The 18,975-nt window shown below is 42.5% G+C and overlaps 2 protein-coding genes across 4 annotated transcripts in view; both read left to right on the top strand.

The window, feature by feature from the left end:
• TDRD1 (tudor domain containing 1) overlaps window positions 1–9,418 on the top strand; it is a 37,247-nt gene extending 27,829 nt beyond the window's left edge. Inside the window, exons 19-25 of the mRNA XM_074339015.2 lie at window positions 99–218; window positions 1,831–1,947; window positions 4,888–5,055; window positions 5,919–6,146; window positions 6,759–6,805; window positions 6,881–6,969; window positions 9,081–9,418. Coding sequence (XP_074195116.2) covers window positions 99–218; window positions 1,831–1,947; window positions 4,888–5,055; window positions 5,919–6,146; window positions 6,759–6,805; window positions 6,881–6,967 — 767 coding nt within the window. The 3' untranslated portion in view covers window positions 6,968–6,969; window positions 9,081–9,418. The remainder of the gene's footprint in view (window positions 1–98; window positions 219–1,830; window positions 1,948–4,887; window positions 5,056–5,918; window positions 6,147–6,758; window positions 6,806–6,880; window positions 6,970–9,080) is intronic.
• A 6,582-nt stretch (window positions 9,419–16,000) lies between these two features.
• The window catches only part of VWA2 (von Willebrand factor A domain containing 2), a 46,128-nt gene continuing 43,153 nt past the window's right edge, over window positions 16,001–18,975 (top strand). The window contains exon 1 of one of the 3 annotated variants that reach the window (XM_088791852.1): window positions 16,001–16,302. In XM_088791852.1, coding sequence (XP_088647978.1) covers window positions 16,210–16,302 — 93 coding nt within the window. In that variant the 5' untranslated portion in view covers window positions 16,001–16,209. Of the gene's footprint in view, window positions 16,303–16,653; window positions 17,003–18,975 lie in introns of those variants that run through there. The other 2 variants (XM_019725204.3, XM_019725203.3) reach the window with 2 other exon arrangements.

The raw sequence follows: 18,975 nt of genomic DNA, 5'->3' as shown, positions 1-18,975 counted from the left end.
AGCAGTTGATGAAAAAATCGAGTAAATAAATACATTACTGGGAAAGGATACGAAATTGGATCTGCTTCAAGTGAGACCTGTGTTTTGTATGTTTTCAGCCATCTCTTCAGCTGTGCAGTGGAGGACACTAGAATTGCCAGTTAATAAAACTGTACAAGCAAGCATATTAGAAATCATAAACCCAAACTTATTTTACGCTGCACCAAAGGAGATGCCCGGTAAGAAACGTTTGATATCTCCTTATGCTAATCTTTTAACTGTATAATGTAAGTGCTTATCTGAGTTCATGAGGAAGTGAGGAGGGCGATGACTTTGTTTCATTCAAGGTTTTAAGGAAGAATTGATCATAGCAACACGTAAGGCAAATTTACTTATAAAAACACAAATGTTGAACGAACATGAAGGAAATGCTCTGCATTTAGCACCAATCAACCTAGTCTCTATAATCTACAGCTTTTTATAACAAAGCATTCCTTAATCACTAACTTCTTGTTTAAAAACGTATTCTGTCTATATTGAATTGTATTTACTTACTAAATTAACATTCTACAGCCATTTAACAGAATTTGAACCAAACTGTTTTAGATGTATTGAAAGAGAACTTTGTAATCAGTCGATGATCATAGTGTTACTATATCTTCAGAAGCTTAGAGAAATGTTTTACATTGGACCTAATCATAAAGAAAAGTAGCGTGTAAATATTTTTAATTTTCTTTTTTTGTTTCATCGAAGTTTATAATTAAGGCTTCTCTTCAATGTATTTGAGTTTATTCTTGTAGTGTAGAAGGTAAGTTATTGCAAGTTGAGTGGTGGCTATTCAAAATGATTGGCAGGTACTTTAACGCTCAAAAAATGAACTTTGTTTCAAATTGTCAAACCTAGAATTGTGGTGATACCAGTAACTGCTCTTAAATTCATCTCCACTATTACAAATAATCATCTTTAATTCATATAGTAGAAAGCAGGGATTTAGGATTATTTGATCCTGATGACCACATATGGTGTGACGAATTGGAAGTACTTGATTTTGTTAACCATAGGCATAGGCATAGGCATACCTCTGAGGTATGAGACAGTGAGGGTTCAGTTCCAGACCACTGCAATAAAGCGAATACCGCGATAAAGCAAGTCACACAAATGTTTGGTTTCCCAGTGTACATAAGATTTATGCTTACATTATACTGTAGTCTATTAAGTGGACAATAGCATTATTTGTAAAAAAGACAATGTACATGCCTAATTGAAAAATACTTTATGAAGAAATGCTAACCATCATCTGAGCTTCAGCGAGTCGTAATCTTTTTGCTGGTGGTGGGTCTTTCCTTCTTCAATATGTAAAAAGTGCAGTAAAGTGAAGCACAATAAAACATAGTATGTCTATATAACACACTCACTGAAAAGCACACCAAACAATTGTAAAAATGCCGCTTAATAAGTTTTCATAGTGTGAACAAACTACCGTGTTTCCCCAAAAACAAGACTGGGTGTTACATTAATTTATGCTCCAAAAGACGCATTAGGGCTTATGTTCAGGGGATGTCATCCTGAAAAAAATCATGCTAGGGCTTACTTTCCGGTTAGGTCTTATTTTCAGGGAAATACGTAGTATAACAACCCCAGAAATTAGTCCACCGTAACTTCCTTCTTGGCCCCTCCCAGTATTGCATAACTTCGGCACAAGGTAACCAATAATGGTTTTAATTATTTTTTAAGTATAACTGTGTATTTTAATACAGCTTTTTGAGTGATTAGATTAGACAATATTTTGTACACTGTAGTTAAATAGCATTGAAATTTTCTTCACAAACGATTGCTTTTTATATATTTTAGAAGATCAGGAGAAACTGTGTATATTGACAGCCGAATTGTTAGAATATTGCAATGCCCAGAAGAGTCCATCGTCCTATAGACCAAGTATTGGAGATGCGTGCTGTGCCAAATACACAAGTAAGATTCTTTTAGGTAAAATTTTAAAGGAAATATTTTGTTCTCTTTTATATGAGATTATATGGATCTTTTTATTTCAGATGCATATTTCATTTGCTTAGATAGAGAACGTAAGAACGACAAGGTCATGGGTTTAATTCACATGTTGGGGTCATTCAGCTTTTCTGTTCCATAGCCATAGATTATATTTAGGCAGGGATATGGGTAGAAATGTACAAATCTGCCAGTAGTACTTCTAGATACACAGCTCTAGGTAACGACAACTCTATATGGTGGGTCAGTGATGTTATACGGCTATATGGAGGTATTGCAAGTAATTTATAGAACTCTGAATGTACCAAAAGAACAGAATGCCTTCGGGAGTCAGACTTGTTGAACGGGGTATACTTCAACGATTCTCCTGTTGTTTAATAGTTCATGTTAACAAGTTTCTTTTGCTAATATAAATAACACTTGTAGTGAACATTCTTGGGGAGAAATTGGGTAACTTTCAGTACTTTAGGTTGAGTTTCAGGAATAGAATTCTGGAGTCAAAGGACACAAATTATTTTGTAAGTTCTGGAAGCATATTGCTCCCTGGGCATCTTAAAGAAATGTCCATATATGCCAAAAGTTTGTGAGCGGGCCAGTGTCGTCATCCCCTTACTAACAAGGGACTTAAAATGCTTTTGGTCTGTTGCCCAATAGTGTTCATTTTAAAATTTAGATTTATGGTTTTAAAATGTATTATCCTTAATTTTTCTTTCGCACAACTGGATTGACACTTTCCCTCCCTTTCTTCCCAACTGCAATATGTCATACAGTTTTGGGTTAGGTTAAGTATTCTGTATTATTTCATTAAGATTGTCTAAACACTGTCCACAGCCTAGCCATGTAGTATACTATAATTACTCTTCTCTGTTGCAGGCTTTTTTGTTGTTACTGTAATAGTATTCTGTATACTTTGACTATTGAGCTCCAATTCTGTGCACTGGTGTAAATTCTCTCGGTGAACAGTTCATGTACTTTATCAACTTTGATCATGCTGGAGGCATCTTCAGCCTTCTGACCTGCTCCTATCTAGCCTGCTTGTCCTCCAGACCTGAGCTGTCATCCTGGAATTTTTCTTTCATCATCATGCCAGGGATTGTTTCAACACCAATGCACTGTTTCTTGGATATTTCTCCCACCCCACCTCGTTTGCTAGATTTCACCCTCTCTCATCTCAACGTTTTCTGTATCTCTTTTTATTTACTCTTACATTTGAGTCCATATCACCCTCCAGAATCTGAGAAAAGGTACATGTAAGATAAATTTTCTGTTACCTCCCATGTTTGAAAAAGTCTTTATTCTACCCTAATAGTTAATGGATAGCTTGCCTCGATATAGAATTCTAGGTTGGAAATCATCTTTCCCTTAAAATTTTGAAGGCATTGCTTTTATTTTTTAGCTGTTAGTGTTGCTGGTCAAGAGATAGATGTCATTCAGATTCTCCAAACTTTGTACGTATATATATTTTTTTTCCTTTCTGGACTGTTCAGTAATCTCTTCATCCCATGTTTTGAATTTTATGGTGTGACTTAGTATTGGTTTTCTTTTCATCATTGTACTAGGCACTCGGTGGGTGGGTCCTTAACTCTAGAAATTAATGAGTTTTAGCTTTGTGTAATTTTTCTGAATTACTTTTTATTTCCTTCTTTCATTTTCTGTTCTTGTAGGAACTCCCAAGTAATTGAATGTTAGACTTGAACTCTTCCGCCAAATTTCCTCTTGTTTTATCTTTTTTATTCTTTTTTTCAAGAGATTTCCTCAATTTTGTCTTCTAACTTTTCTTCATTTTTGATTATCACATTTTCAGTTTCAGTAGTGTTATTGTTATCTCAAGTGTGTGTTTTTAACACTGTCTTGTTCTTGTTTCAAGGATAGAAGTTCTTTTCTCCAAGGATGTTAATACCATTCTTTTAATTTTCATGGTCTCCCTCCCTTGTCTTTGTTTTCCTGAGTTCCTGTTTGTTTTGGTCTTATCTTTCATGTTAGAGACTCTCTTCAAATATTTGGTGATCCTTTGCTGTTCACTTCCTTAAGATGAGGCACTCAGAAGTTAGTTGGACATTTCTTTGATATGAGCAGAGCTTGTCCTCTGGTGGCCTTCACTGTCAGATGACCTGGCTCTGCCATTTCACTGGGGACTCCTGATGTGGTATCTTGAAGTGCCTTCTCTTGGGATGGTTGTCCCCTGCGTGGAGCGTATGGCGCTCCTGACTGTCTTTCTGGTTGTCTTCCTCCTCCGCTCTGCCTCATGTTCCCCAGTCCACAGTTGGTCTGGTTCATCCTCTCTGGGGAAGAAACCGCTGGTCTTCTGCCCATAGGTAGGAGCAGGTGCCTGGGAAGAGGGAGTGCATTGTAAGTTTTACAAAGACATGTGAACGTAAAACTGGTCATTCTCTTTAGCAACTTAAAAAAATAAGTACTATAGGTAAACGTATAAACTGAAGTGTGTCACATGTTTTGGGGAAGTAGCTGTTTCCTTTACCCATTCATCATTTCAGCTCCTTCTTTACTCCTACTTTTGAATGGGTGGCACCAGTTACTGAACCCTGATTGCTTGGGATTTGTGATGCAAACTGGGATGCTTCTTGGCTTTTCTGTGGCCAGCTTTGAGCTCTGCTAAATCATTCTCACTCATGCATCTGCTTTCCAGCTTCCAGTATTTCATTGTCTTCTCTTGTTCTCTAGCCTTGTGTTTTTATGCCTTTTTCTTCTTAATCCTGTAATGCTCTTTTTATAAGATCTGGGGAAAGTAGAGGTGATGCTTGTATTTAATCTGGACATCTTGGCTTGAAATTAGGTATCTTGGTGTGAATTTTTAAGTGATGTGAATGTAACTGTGAATAACCATCTTAAGAGATGGAGGGGGTCATTAATTGTAACTGCTTACCTGAGATTCCCTTATATTTTCAGATGATGATATCTGGTACCGTGCCATTGTTCTAGAGACATCAGATGCTGAGGTGAAAGTGCTCTATGCAGACTATGGAAACATTGAAACTCTGCCTCTTTACAGAGTACAACCAATCTCCGCCAGCCACCTGGAGCTTCCTTTCCAAATTATTAAATGTTCATTTGAAGGTAGACAGTTAAGCCACTTTCCAATTTGGGTGCCTCTGGGTTTCTTTCCTTTTTTTTTTTTCTCCTGTTTGTTTGAATCAAATGTGTATTTCAAGTAACTACCCAGATTTCTAAATATCGAGCAGAGTTTACAAAGAATCTCATATCTTTTATTCTTCCGTTCGTTCTCACTTACACTATATTCCATTAATCCATCATTGTTTTACAGCTTAGTTTCAGAGGGTCAGCATTCAGGCTGCAAAGCTAGGAAGTGGCAGGGCCAAGATGAACTGGGGTCAGCTGAACTCGCATGTGGCCATCTTTCTGCTGTCACCGCTCTGTCTTTATAGAGACTAGAGACATTCAGATGACACCGTTTGCTTGGTTTTTTGTTTTGCTTTTTGTTTTTTTTGTTTTTTGCTACCTTACTATGCGTACTATTTTCTACATATTTTCAGTTGGAATTTGGATACAGTGCATTAAAATATTAAAGTAGCTTTTTACTCTTACTCCCGATTTCTTTCCCAGAGGTCCCAGCAGATAATAACACACTGATTGCCTCAGAGTGTGCTTTAGTTTTGACTCAGAGAGTGAGTTGGAACATTATCTTTATTATTTTTTTCCTTCATTAAAGTTATGTCTATAAAGGCAGCCATTTGTTTGTTGCCCTCTAGACCTAGATTAGTGCTTGACACGTAATAGGGATCAATGAATATTTATTAAGTAAGTTGATTTTTTAAAAAGGCAGCAGTAGCAGTACATCAAAGCATACCTAAACCTAGCTAAAATCAGTGAGCCTTTTTCTTATTATCTTTAGAAAATTTAAATACTACCTTTTTTAAGGGACTTGAAGATTAACTCTAATAGTTCATTTTTTCCCCCAGGACTAATGGAATTGAATGGAAGCTGTTCTCAATTAATAATAGAGCTGCTGAAAACTTTCATGTTGAATCAGACTGTAATGCTTTCTGTAAAAGGAATTATTAAGAATGTCCATACAGTGTCAGTTGAGAAATGTTCTGAGAATGGGGCTGTCAGTATAGCTGATAAGCAGAAGATGTACGATCTGGCAAAAAACATCACTTCGAAAAAGCAAAGTACTTTACATACAGGTATTTTTTTTCCAAGTTGAATAACAAACGTAAGTGTAATTAAGAACAGATGTAGTCAGTTTAGATCTTTCCTTACTCCCCAGGGCCACGTTCCCTTCATCCTCCTCCTCTATAAACCCAGCAGCAGGGCTCCTGTTCCTTTTGCCACCTGAGAGGAGCTGCCTGGATGGCAGTAGGCCTTCCCGTCCAGGTTTCCCATAGGTCAAGCTCAGCAACACTGTTTATAGAATTAATGCGGAGGGCTTTAGAAATGTCAACCATTCAGAGTTCCTTCCAGCTTACTTTTGGTCCTGATCAAAGTGAGGAGAACTCATATATTTGAGATTGGGTCTTACTGGTATTTTGTAAGATGATTATTTGGCAGGCCTGCCCTCAACCAAAAAGAGATATCCTATAGATGCTGGGCAGAAGACCTAAAATTTGGAGATGAGGGCATTAATTTAGTAAGATCTAGGATAGTAGCAGATAACATGAAAGCCCAAACGAAAAGTTACTATAATTGATCAAGTCCTTTGTGGTTGGAACCCATGCCTGAGCTGCATGTGTTCAGACTCCAGGATTTTTGTCATTTATATTGTATGGCACCTGATGGCTTTTTGTATTTGCTTCTAGAAAAGACATTGGGGATGAATTGCTGCTGCACAGACTTACGGAAACAAGTGAGTAAAAACTTCCTTTAAGTTGAAATTATCCTCAACATTTTGAGAAATTACATATTTCTTTTTCATCCATAGGTTGAAAAACACGAACAGATTCTTCTCTTCCTCTTAAACAATCCAACCAATCAAAATAAATTTGTTGAAATGAAAAAAATTGTTTAAAAGTAAGTTAAATGTGATGTTTTTGCCACTTCACTGACCCCCAGCAGGGCATCTCCAGTCATGTTGTCAGGGGAGAGCGGGTGGAGGGAATCACATCTTTTTAAGGCTCTATTTTGTGACTTAATGATCTGAAGTCTGGTTGTAATGTCATTTCCTGTCTTTGTAAATGTTACTTGATCATTTTCCTTTGACACTACGAATGGGACTGAGCTCGGGTGCTGAGGTTGCACCCACCTTTCCTTACTGTGGTTTGCTTTTTGAGAATACTCCTGCTGTTGGGATATGGAGGGACTTGTAAAAATTGTTGTGAGGGAAAGCTTAGCCTGAAATTCTGTGTGTCTAGATGTGAGATTAACTTGCACCTGTGTGCATTGCTGTAAAACTGTTCAGCACTTTCTGTGAAGAGGTTCTAAGGGGCCAAAAATGGGAAATGAGCGGCACTGACAGTATATTTTATTGCAAAAGAAAACATACTCTCTTCATTTGGCTGTGGTGATTCTAGTGGTAAAAGACGATACTGGTGGGTTTTAAACAGTAGTTCTCCTGCTGTTGTCCCCTGCTAGTCTTGTTCCTGTCTGGCATCCTTTGTTCTAAGATAGCCCTCAGAAAATATTTTATGATTGATAGCCAGTTAGAACTTCTGATCAAAGTGAAGTTGTCCTTATCACTTTGAGTTGATATAATTCCAATCAAAAGCAAAGGATCTGACTTATTTAGAACGTGTACAAGAATTGGCTAAACTGTTTGCAAATCGCTCGTATTGGTCTCTGTGGGCATGGCAACTCTCAAGGAGCTACTTACTGGGTTAAAACATTCTCCATGTGGTAATGTACAGTTGTTTTGTTTCTAAGAAAGTACAGCTACGATCTAAGTGAACGTCATTAATGCAAGAGCAACAGTTTCGATTCTCATGATTTATTTCCTTTACAAGTTTTGTGTTATTTTTAACAAACGCTGACTTAACAATTATAATTACACCTTTCAGTTTTTTGTCACATTGTTTTAATACTGACTGCTGTTTTGTGTACTTGAGTTTAAAATCTTAAATTTAATGGTAATTTTAATTTCATAGATGAAGGAACATGCAATGATATGAACTTCTGGAATTTAGTGCTAGTGCCAAATTATATTTTTAATCAAGTTGATTAACTTATATGTGCTTCTGTCTTTTTATCTGTGTAATAGGCTTTTTTTTTCCATAAAGATGTTGAGAGTGCTTACACACACAAGTTGAGATGAAACCTATATTTTCTTTCTATTGCTTCTAAACAGATTGAAGACATTAAAAAAACACTTGATTTAAAGTGTAGTAGTTGAACTGGCTTTTTCCCTACCATGGGAATACATACATATTTTGTCTACATTTGACTACAGCGTATACCTTACATTTGGGTAGTGCCTTATTTAAAAAGCACTTTTTCATCTAGTCTCATAGTTCATCTTCATAATACCTTTGAAAAGAAAAGACCCATTTTATAGATGAAGAGGCTGAGGCTCAGAGAGGTGAAATGCTTGCCCAAAATTGCACACCGACTGGAAAGTAGGACTTACAACTCAAAGCTGAGTTCTGTACTGCCCCCTGCTGTTTGCCTGCGTGCTGTGCTATAGTATCTTTTAATATTAGATCAACTCTGAAGGGCAGGACACTAAGGGGTTTATATTATTAGAAAAAAATTACATACACGGTTACTTAATTGTAGTGAAAATGTAGTTGAATATTTAGGACTTGAAGTTATTCTTCCTAGAGATAGAGAAAATGTGTTTCAAATTTGTTTCATCTCTGGAGAAATTTGTTACTAATTTAATTGTAAAATGGCTAAACTAGGAGTGATGTGATGAGAACATAAAACTTTGTAATCTGTTGCTCAAAAGTGATTACTTCAGCATATAAGTTAATATAAAATACTTTTTATATTTGAAGGAGAGCGCAGCTGTAATTAACATAAAATACTGTTATGGTGGTGGTTGTTTTTTTAACTGGAAGATGTGACTTAAATGTGTAATTTCAGTTAAAAGTGAATCTTTGGTTTGCGTGTACTTAAGCTAGAAATTAAGAACCATGGGGACTGCCTTTTTATATAAGGCATAATGGTAGTTGATTTTTCTCTTTCAGAAGCAGTCTCTTGGAAATAAACACGTATGAGAGAGGAAACAATGAAGACTAGACTTAAGAGAGAAAGGACAGCACCTTGTGTTTTTGTTTACTGGAATCTTGTCTACGTTTTCTTTAATGACCTTTCATGCCCCCATTTTTGTTTGCTTGCCATTCTTCTATTAGATTGGGTAGTTTTATTTTTTTCTCTTAAGTTCTTCCTCCCAAATAAATAAGCCTTGCATAAAAGATTCATACCAAATTCATGGGGAATATTGGGAAGGGATACATAGGGGCTTTCTACTGTATATATAACTTTATTACTTAAATGTACAGAAGGAAAGATGACTCGATGTTAATACTGGATAAATCTAATTGATGGATACACGAGTCCTACTTTTTGGACTTTTCTGTATGTTTGAAACATTTCATAATACAATGTGCCCTTCTCTCCCTGTCATCTGCCTCTTACGCATAATAAATGTTCGTTGGTTTATTGTTGCTTCAGTCTCTGCTCTTTTTTTCCTGTCCACTCTGAGGTCATCAGCTTCTTTTTCTCCATCGTGACTAGGATCACTTTTCCTTTGGCCTTTGTGCACAGTCTGTCCTTGGGCTCTGGACCACTCCAACTGGGGAAGGGACTTTCTATCCTGCCATCCATAGCCTTCCAGGTCTGTAACCACTTAGATTTTTATTGTAGATAGAATCTGCCATTTTCTGAAACACAAATACCATTAACAATTGAAGTTAAAAATCTAAATTAGAGTATATTATGTTTCTTGAAACACATGATCTTAAATTCTCCTAAACTCACATGTGCAGAATTACAGACCAGCTGACTTTCCTGCCAGCCCGTAAGTTTCTATTTGGGAATTTTTCCATGATTTAAATACCAGCCTATGACAACCTGAGAAGAGGTCACCAACTCAAGAAACTTAAAAGACTTTTTCTTTCTTTTTTTGCTTTCACTGATAATGTGTGTCAGCTAATCTGTTAGAGTGAATGGAATTTTTCCTCATGTAAAGAGTTCAAACATTGATATGCTTCTAGTAGAGAAAAATTTATGCTGTTTTGCCCGATAAAATCCTTTCACTTCGCAGCCAGATTCCTTTTGCAATTGCCAGCAGTTGCTCACTTTCTTTTCCTATTTGCACATACTGGGAGCACTGATGCTCGGTTTGTTCATACTAGGTGCAATTCCAGCCATAATGAAAATGCAAGTGAAAACCATGGCATCACACAATCAGCCTTTTGATTATGGAAAATTAGGGAAGCATGACAAAGAACACATAAGAAATCTAAAGTTCAGCAGATTCCAAGGTTTTATCTTACGGTACTGGAAATTTGAATGCAAACGGTTTTAATTAAATGGGGTTTAATATTATGTGGTGCTTCAGTCATTTGCCTTGTTCCCAAAGAAACTAATTGTATACAGCACTAGTCTCACAAATAGAGATACGGGTTAAATGTCCCCTGGGTTTATTCAGCATATTAACTAACATCCCAGACCACCAGGTCTTCCTTCTTAGTAGGTTTAAGACATTTCCTATTTTAATGAACATTCGTTAATTCAAGGCACAGAGAGCTCCAGCTGTGTGCCTGATGTTGTCACAGCTGCCGTGTGTATTGTTCAGTAGGGCCTTGTGTGGCCCATCACACCTGCCAGTCCCCGTCTTCAGGTTCCCGCAAAATATCTAGTTCAGTCAAGAACACTAGATCTGAGACCACATAGCTGAACAAATCGTGTGTGTATTCCTTGGCAGCGGCCATGTAAATACTGAGACAAATCAGATCCATTGATTAAATAGCAAACAGGTTAATGGGGACAAAAGACATTTGATATGCCTTTTCTTTTGGTAGAATTCTTTTGCTGGGGCAGCTAGAAATGTCAAGGGCTCAAAATTGTGAATGAGGGAGGTTCATCTTCTGAAAAGGAGCCCTCTTGCTGGGTAGTACATGCTGCAGAAAACCAGTGACGTGAGGATCCTTACCAGCAGGGCCCTCCGCTGCCAAATTCCAGGAGAGAATTAAGTCATTGCGAGGCTCGCTGCTGGGAGGCTGCCAGCCCAAAGCACTGAACCATTACTGTTACTAGTGGGCTCCTCACCAACACTACTACTGTCTGGATTTGGCAAATTGAGCTCTTCTGGGATTATCGGAATGACACGTGGGTTACCACCAACGCAGGCGGTTCTGTAGCCAGACTGGGACCCAAGCAGTGTGGACTCATTAAACACGTCAGATTTTCAAGGGTGGCTTTTGTTCTGTTTTTCCAGATGAAAGGAATTGGAGGGCAGCCTGTGGTTCCAAACGTGAATTGTTTATGGTAGGATTGCTTGTTGGAATTAAAATGAGCTTCATTTACAGTGAAGACTGCTGCCCATCTGCCCAGGGTGAGTCGCAGAAGGCTCTCTGCGCAGAAGCCGACCCAGAGAACTGCTAACGCTTTTTCGATTGCCCTAAACGTTCAAAATACCTTTTGGGCAGCCTAACTTCCCCAGGAAGTTTCGTGAATCTTGGTGCTAGCTTTCCGATAACCTAAAATTGGTTTCATTTAAGGCTTTTGCAGCCGCCCACCCTCAGCCATTTTCCTGTGCTTTCCTTTTACCTGAGACCCTGAGGTGATGGTGTTTTTAAAAGCTTGTGGGTAATCATTGATGAGGTGTCCACCTCCAGTGATGTGAGCCTTCCAAGAAATGAGATGGACTGTGAAGCTTATAAATCAGGCAGAAGCCTACTCTGCCAGCTCCACGGTGCACCAGGATTCCTCTCAAAATGTATTCAACAAATTTCTGCTAAGGCATAACGTGTGTGTGAAAAAACAAAGATAATTTGGAAGTATTGACAGTTTGAAGTGGAGTGCTTGTGGGGACAGAGTCCTAGAGAGCAGTTTCCAGGCTCAGGTGGGAACATCCTGTGACTGGTTGGCCGTCAGCTGTAACCAGTTAGCCAATTAGCCACTGATATAACTGCTGTGTCTACGCTGGTTGGTTGGTTGGTTGGGTGGGTGGGTGGATGGGTGGGTTGGTTGGTTGGAAAGTAGGCAGGCAGGTAGGCAGGCAGGCAGAAAACTGGATGGTGGATTGAGGCTAGCAAGTGGGGTTAGTGAGCATGGATGGTGGATTGTGGATCGTGTGGATCCTACTTGTGTATCTCGCCCAGCCGCCAGCGAGACTAGGGTGCAGGAACAACCCTTATTGAGGTACTGGCAGATGCTTGCTTTTGTATCTCCAACACAGCTGCCAGTGAGAATATAGTGGTATGTCTCCCATATTTATGGCTCCGTTGGTGTTCCTTTTTGGCCTCACCATATCCTGTGTTCTTATGCAGGGAGCGGGACCTGAGACACTGCATTCCAGTGCTTGTGCAGTTTGGGTCGTTGACTGAATGACCTACTTAGATTACCCAAGGGTAGCCTCTGCCTTGTAGACATTCCATGCTTACTTGATTCACCAGAAAGCATCACATTTCCCAAAAGCAAATCCAGTAAAACCTTGTTCATAATTATCCTCAGTCTGAAGGATTAGAATATTTACTTTAACCCTTAGAACAATTGGTGTCTCCCCCAAACCTAAGGGGCTTCAGCTTTGAAATGGCAATATTTCTTTTCCTCATGTCTGTGCACCCCCACCCTGCCCCCGGTTTGGGCTATGGCTTAATTTGCTGCCCATGGAGCACTTCAGAATGGGGCCCTTTGTTTTCTCTGGGATGTTTTCTTTGCCATTTAAGATGCATTGTTTCCTGTCCTTTCATTTCTCAACAAGAGGGTTCTGGTTACTGGCTGCTCTGTGGGTTCTGGGAAATCTACAACTTTTGTGGCTCTGTTTGGCATCCCACTTTGGCCCTTTTCATATGTGCTTTAGCTTCCTTTATCACTGGGCGGGGGGCTGGATGTAAAGAATTCGAATTGGGTGTCCATCGAGTTGGGAACCATTGTACCCATCAACCTTGAACGTTATAGGCCAGGAAACAGCAGTGGAAAATTAAGCATCTTTTTCTGTCAGGAAGCCAGCAGGCAGGAGAACTGAAGGGGGGACCCCAGAACACCTTATCTCCAAAGCATCTCTAAAGCAGTAATCATTCCACCACACTGGGTGTCTCGTTTCATGCTGAAGTCTCCATTCATCTGCATGGAATTCAGAGTCTTCATACCTTGTGTGTTTAATATTGAGACATCCCGTACAGGGTGCTTCATGAATGAATTCACATTTTAAACGGGCTCTTTCTGTGTAGAGTTCCCAGGCACTGGGGCCACAAAGACGAAGAAGGCAAGTCCTTGGAAGCAAGGTGCTCACAAGCCCTTTGGGATGATGTTCCTTCATGGTGACTTTTTAAAATTTCCACAAATCTTCACCAAGATTTGGATGACAGTACTAGCCACCCAGCTTCCCTCTGTATAAAAAGCTTCTACACCTGCTAGTTTCCCACTCACCACGCTCCAGAGCCTGTGCCGCCTGCCTTTCCCTGCACTCTACCTGCACACCTGCTAAAGACCTTCTAGGCACCTGGGACAGATTACACTTTGATGTGAAGGAGTTTGAAGCTACGGGTATCTCTCCAGTATTTATAGCTTAACCTTTTACTTCTTAATCACGGAATGAAAATTTACCGTCAATTAAAGATGTCAAACTGTCACAAACATCCAGAATTGAAATTTGGCTTCTCTAAGGTAAATTTGAGTAGGCAAAAATGTGATGGGAAATGTTAACAATCATCACAGATTGGGGAGAGAGGGTTGTCAGCTCTGAAATTTCCACTTTTATTACTGTTTCCCTGAACATAAGACCTACCCGGAATATACGCCCTAGCATGATTTTTCAGGAGGACATCCCCTGAACATAAGCCCTAATGCGTCTTTTGGAACAAACCTTAAGATAAGACCTGGTCTTATTTTCGGGGAAACACGGTAGGACTTGAGATCTGCCCCTCTCAACCCCCTGCTCTGTCTAAAGCAGCACAGGACTAGCCACATGTAACTAGTGAACACTGAAAGTGTGGCTAGATCAAATTCAGATGTAAATGTAAAATGTAACAGAATTTTGAAGACTTGGTAGAAAATATCTCTATATTGATTACATATTGAGATAATATTTGGGATCTCCTGGGTTAATATTAATTTCTGTTTTACTTTTTAATGTGGCTACTAGAACATTTAAAATCACCCATGTATATGGCTTGCATTTTATTTCTATGGGACAATGCACATCTAGAGGCACAGACCACCCCTGCCCCCCAAGCATTTGGCTCTGCAATCAAGCTCCCCTGCACAGGTGTTCGTGCATTACTTACACTGTTCTGGCAATGTTGGGAGGGTTGGAAACCAACTGTGAACCACAGACAGAAAGGCAACACTTTTAGAATTTTTTTTTAAAAAAAGGAAAGGTGTAAAAAAAATTGTTGTAAGTCTATCAGAATTGACATTTATAAGAATAATGGAGGGAAGGTCGTGGAAAAGAAGAAACAGGTCAACCTTCCTGGAAGACAATTTGTTAATACACATCAAAAGCCTTAAGTTGCATAGCCTCTGTAGCCTAGAAATTTAACTTTCTTGCAATTAAGGAATAATTGGGCAAAAGCACAAATATCTAATTGCATGATTAAAATTAAGTTAGTTTAATGTTCAACAATAGTAGATAGGTTAAATATGTTAGAATATAAAACAGAAAGATGTTCAAGAAGGGAAATGGAAAAGCTGGTTATGAGTCAGTATCTATGGAATGAACTAAAAAGAATGTAAATTTTTATATAGAATGACATGACACTGGAACAACATCCACCATAGTGTTAACAGTGATTATCTCTGGGTGGTGGAATAGGTGTTGTCGTGCGGGGCGGCCTGCGGGGCCTCTAGTCCCACTCCTCACATAACGCAGGATATGATGAAGCCAAAAAGAAACACCCACGGAGCCATAGGTAGGGGAGTGTGGGGACAGAGCCAGGAGTGCGGTTTCCAGGCTCTCGGCCTCACGTGGAAAGGTACTGGCTCAGGTAGTAAATGGCCATCAACTGTGATTGGATGGCTGTCAGCTGCGGCTAGTTGGCTGTCAGCTGTAACCATTGAGCCATTGGGCACTAATGTAACTGCCATGGCTACACTAGCAGAAAAATGGGGGCTAGCAAGAAGATGGTGGCTGAGCCTGCAGAGGCGCAGTGAGGGTTGCGAACAGTGTGGCTCCCTGATTCCTGTGTCTCCAACCCAGCTGCCAGCGAGAATATGGTAGTATGACTCCCCTACCTATGGCTCCGTGGGTGTTCCTTTTTGGCCTCATGGTATCCTGCGTTCCTATGTGGGGAGCGGGAGCTGAGACCCTGCAGGCCCCCCCACACGACAGGGAGTCATACCACTATAGTCTCACTGGTGGCTGGAGTCACACACCTGCAACCTACTGTCTGCTTCTCTGACTGCCAATGGACCTACTGGACTGTCCACTCGACTCACTCTCCAACCAGCGTAGGCCCAGCAGTTATAATCAGTGGGTAATTGGCTAACTGGTTACAGCTGACAGTCAATTAGCCACAGCTGAAGGCCATCTACTACCAGAGCCAGCACATTTCCACGTGAGGCCGAGAGCCTGGAAACTGCTCTCTGGGACTCTGTCCCCATAGGTGTGGAGTTGTTTTTTTTTTTTGGGGGGGGGGGGGATATCGGGGAACTGTGTTTTTCCAGGACCCATCAGCTCCATGTCATGTAGTTTTCAATCTAGTTGTGGAGGGCGCAGCTCACTGGCCCATGTGGAGATTGAACCGAAGACCTTGGTGTTAGGAGCACTGCGCTCTAACCAACTGAGCTACCTACCGGCTGCCCTGGTGTGGTTTTTTAACTTGCTTACTGGTATTTTCTTTTTGTGCAATGAGCACACATTATGTAATGACACTTTTTTGATGAGTATGAAAATTAGATTACGCAATGATAGCCACCATTTGTGGAGGGCTCCGTATACCATATGTACGGAGGCATCCTGCTAAGTAAGCATTGTGCTATTTTGCATGTGGCGTTTGATTTTTAAAAGGCAGGCACCTTCTGGACTTCAATGGGGATACTGGCCAAGAGGGCCGCTTATTATCTCGCAACTGCAATGATTGGACAGCCAGGTAAACAAACGGCAATTGCCATGACAAACAGAAGCGATGCCAAAGCCAACATTTTCGCATGAGTCGGCGGAGCAATAAATCCTGCGGAGTCGCCCGCAGGTGGCACAACTCTCGCTACTGCACGGCTCAGAGGCTGGGACCTCGCGCAGGAGTAAGTACTTTTCGTTTATTTACCGACTTTGGCTAGCAACGCCTTGTTTAAACCGCGAGAGGCGATGCGGACCGCATTCCCAGAAGCTCCAAATGCACCTCCCGCGCCGCGCTCCCCGCCTCCCTCTGCGGAGAAACACAGGTGTCCCACGTGGCTCCCACCCCGGGCGCCCCTCTTGCGGGCCTGCAGCGCCCCCTGGCCCGAGCCGCGCCCATGCGGGCCAGTAAAGTCAACTCGGCTCCGGGGTCCCACCGTGCGCACCTCGCCACGCGGGTCCCGGGAAGTCAGAGCCCAGAGTTGATTCAGCCCCGCAGGACCCGGCGAGTCCCAAGCCTCGCTAGCGGCCTCGGAAGAAGAGCCGGTTACTTATTCGCCCTCCCAGAAGTGGAGCCGGCTGGGCCCCCAGCCCTCCCGGTCCCGAGCACGGAGACCGTGCGGCCCCGCGTGGACTGGGCGGCGTTGCGGGCTTTGTTCGGCATTGTTTGCGCTTCCCTGAGCGCGGTCGCGAGGCCCGCGCGTCTCTCGGGGCAGTCGGTGTCTCCGGGAAGAGGGCACCTGGCGCACGCCTCCTCGGGGCTCCCCGCCCGCAGCCCCGGGCGAGCCAGCCAGTCTTGGGAAGGGGGCGCGCCGCAGGCCTCAGAGCTGCCCCTCTCTTGGGTCCCGGGCACTGGAGCGCCGAGTGGAGGGGCGCGGACCGCAGGTAAGAGGAGAGGGACTCGATGGCTGTGGGTGGAGGAAGGAGCCACGTATTAAACCCGAGCTGCTTGGCGAGCTAACCCAGCGGCCGCAAAAGGGGCTTGTCTTCTGAATAAAGGCTTTGGGGACATGCCCAAGGCCCATCTGCCTTTTACAGGGCATCTGCAGGTGTTATGGTTACTCCTGCGCAGCTTTCCCAGGCAGCTAAGTGCCTCCAGCGAAATGTCTGCAAGCAGAGCCCGATAGGGGTCTGCTGCCCTGACAGATTTGCCCTTGGGCCATTGGGAAGTCCAGGGGATTTGTTCTCTGTGGTGATTTCACATGGTAGAGACCCAGGACACACACGCACGCGCGCGCGCACACACACACAAACACACACACTTGACCCAGACCTTCCTGCACTTCTGCCCCGGGGAGGGCCCCGGCAACCTGCTGGAACGGTAAAAGCGAGGGTCTCAGACTCTTTGAAACTTACCAGGGGGCATCATTAAAAAACTTGGTGGACATCCAGGCAGAAGAGAAGGGAGGAAGGTACCTTGCTGCCCTTTCATTGTGAAACCAGTGGCTGTCCAGCTGAGGGGACTTTCAGTGGGGACACCATGCAGTGTGTTTGGTGTCTTGGAACTGAATAATTAGAACCTACACTTTTCAAACTATGGGGTCCTTTAATTAAAAACAAAAACCCTAGAACCTCTAAGTGTTTTATAAATTGAGGTCTAAAAATTCAAGCTCTGTTTGGCTTTCAGTGTGATATTGTGGGGGCAGAGCCCCAGAAAGTAGTTTACAGGCTCTCGGCCTCACGTGGAGGGGTGCTGGCTCGGGTAGTAGATGGCCATCAGCTGTGGCTGATTGGCCGTCAGCTGTAGACATTGAGCCATTGGCCACTAATATAACTGCTGCGGCTACGAAGGAGAGCCGAGGAGAGTGGAGGAGAGTGAAAGAGAGTCGTCGGTGGGTTGCAGACAAAACGGACAGCAGGTCGCACGTCCAGTGAACCCAGCCTCCAGTGAGACCGTAGTGGTATGACTCCCCTACCTATGGCTCCGTGGGTGTTCCTTTTTGGCCTCATCATATCCTGCGTTCTTGTATGGGGAGCGGGAGCAGAGACCACGCAGGCCTCCCTGCACGACAAATGGCGCAGCGAGCAGGGTCTCCCGCGCGACAGATATATATTAAGAAATGTGCATTTATTGAAAAAAGAGTCAGAAAAGTCAGAGGAAGCACTGCAGTTGGCGAAGGCAGTGGCAGGTGGTTGTTCATTTGTAAGTGCTCCCCACCTTCAGTGGCTGTAGCCATTCTCTTCTTATGGCTGTTGGGGGTACAAAGTGCCACTGGGCTGCCCTTCAGGTGGGATATGGCCCTGTGGGGGCAGAGCCCCAGAAAGCAGTTTCCAGGTTCTCCACCTCACATAGAAAGGAGTTGGCTCAGGTAGTAAATGGCCATCAACTGTGATTGCATGGCCATCAGCTGTGGCTAGTTGGCTGTCAGCTGTAACCAGTGAGCCATTGGCCACTAATATAACTGCCGTGGCTACGCTGGCAGGAAAATGGGGGCTAGCAAGAAGATGGTGGCTGAGCTGGCAAGAGCGGATTGCAAAGAGGTAGATGCCGCCAGAGAGAATATAGTGATATGACTCCCCTACTTATGGCTCCGTGGGTGTTCCTTTTTGGCCTCACCATATCCTGCGTTTTTATGTGGGGAGCGGGACCAGAGACCCAGCCTGGCACCCTGCACGACACATGGCGTAGCAAGCAGGGTCCCCCACACGACACATGGCGTAGCGAGCAGGGTCCCCCACACGACACATGGCGTAGCGAGCAGGGTCCCCCACATGACACATGGCGCAGCGAGCAGGGTCCCCCACACGACAGGCCCTTACTCTTCTTTTGTAGAAATCCAGCTCAGAGCCATGTCCCAACCATGTAAGAATTTCCCAGACTAGGACCCCAGGAAAATCCCAGGGGGAGAGGGGCATTC

Source organism: Rhinolophus sinicus, chromosome 15 (genome assembly GCF_057876585.1).
Source record: "Rhinolophus sinicus isolate RSI-liver-muscle chromosome 15, RSI-T2T, whole genome shotgun sequence".
Lineage (NCBI taxonomy): Eukaryota > Metazoa > Chordata > Mammalia > Chiroptera > Rhinolophidae > Rhinolophus > Rhinolophus sinicus.
Note: the sequence above shows the minus strand (reverse complement) of the source record. Positions and strands in the feature narration are given on the sequence as shown.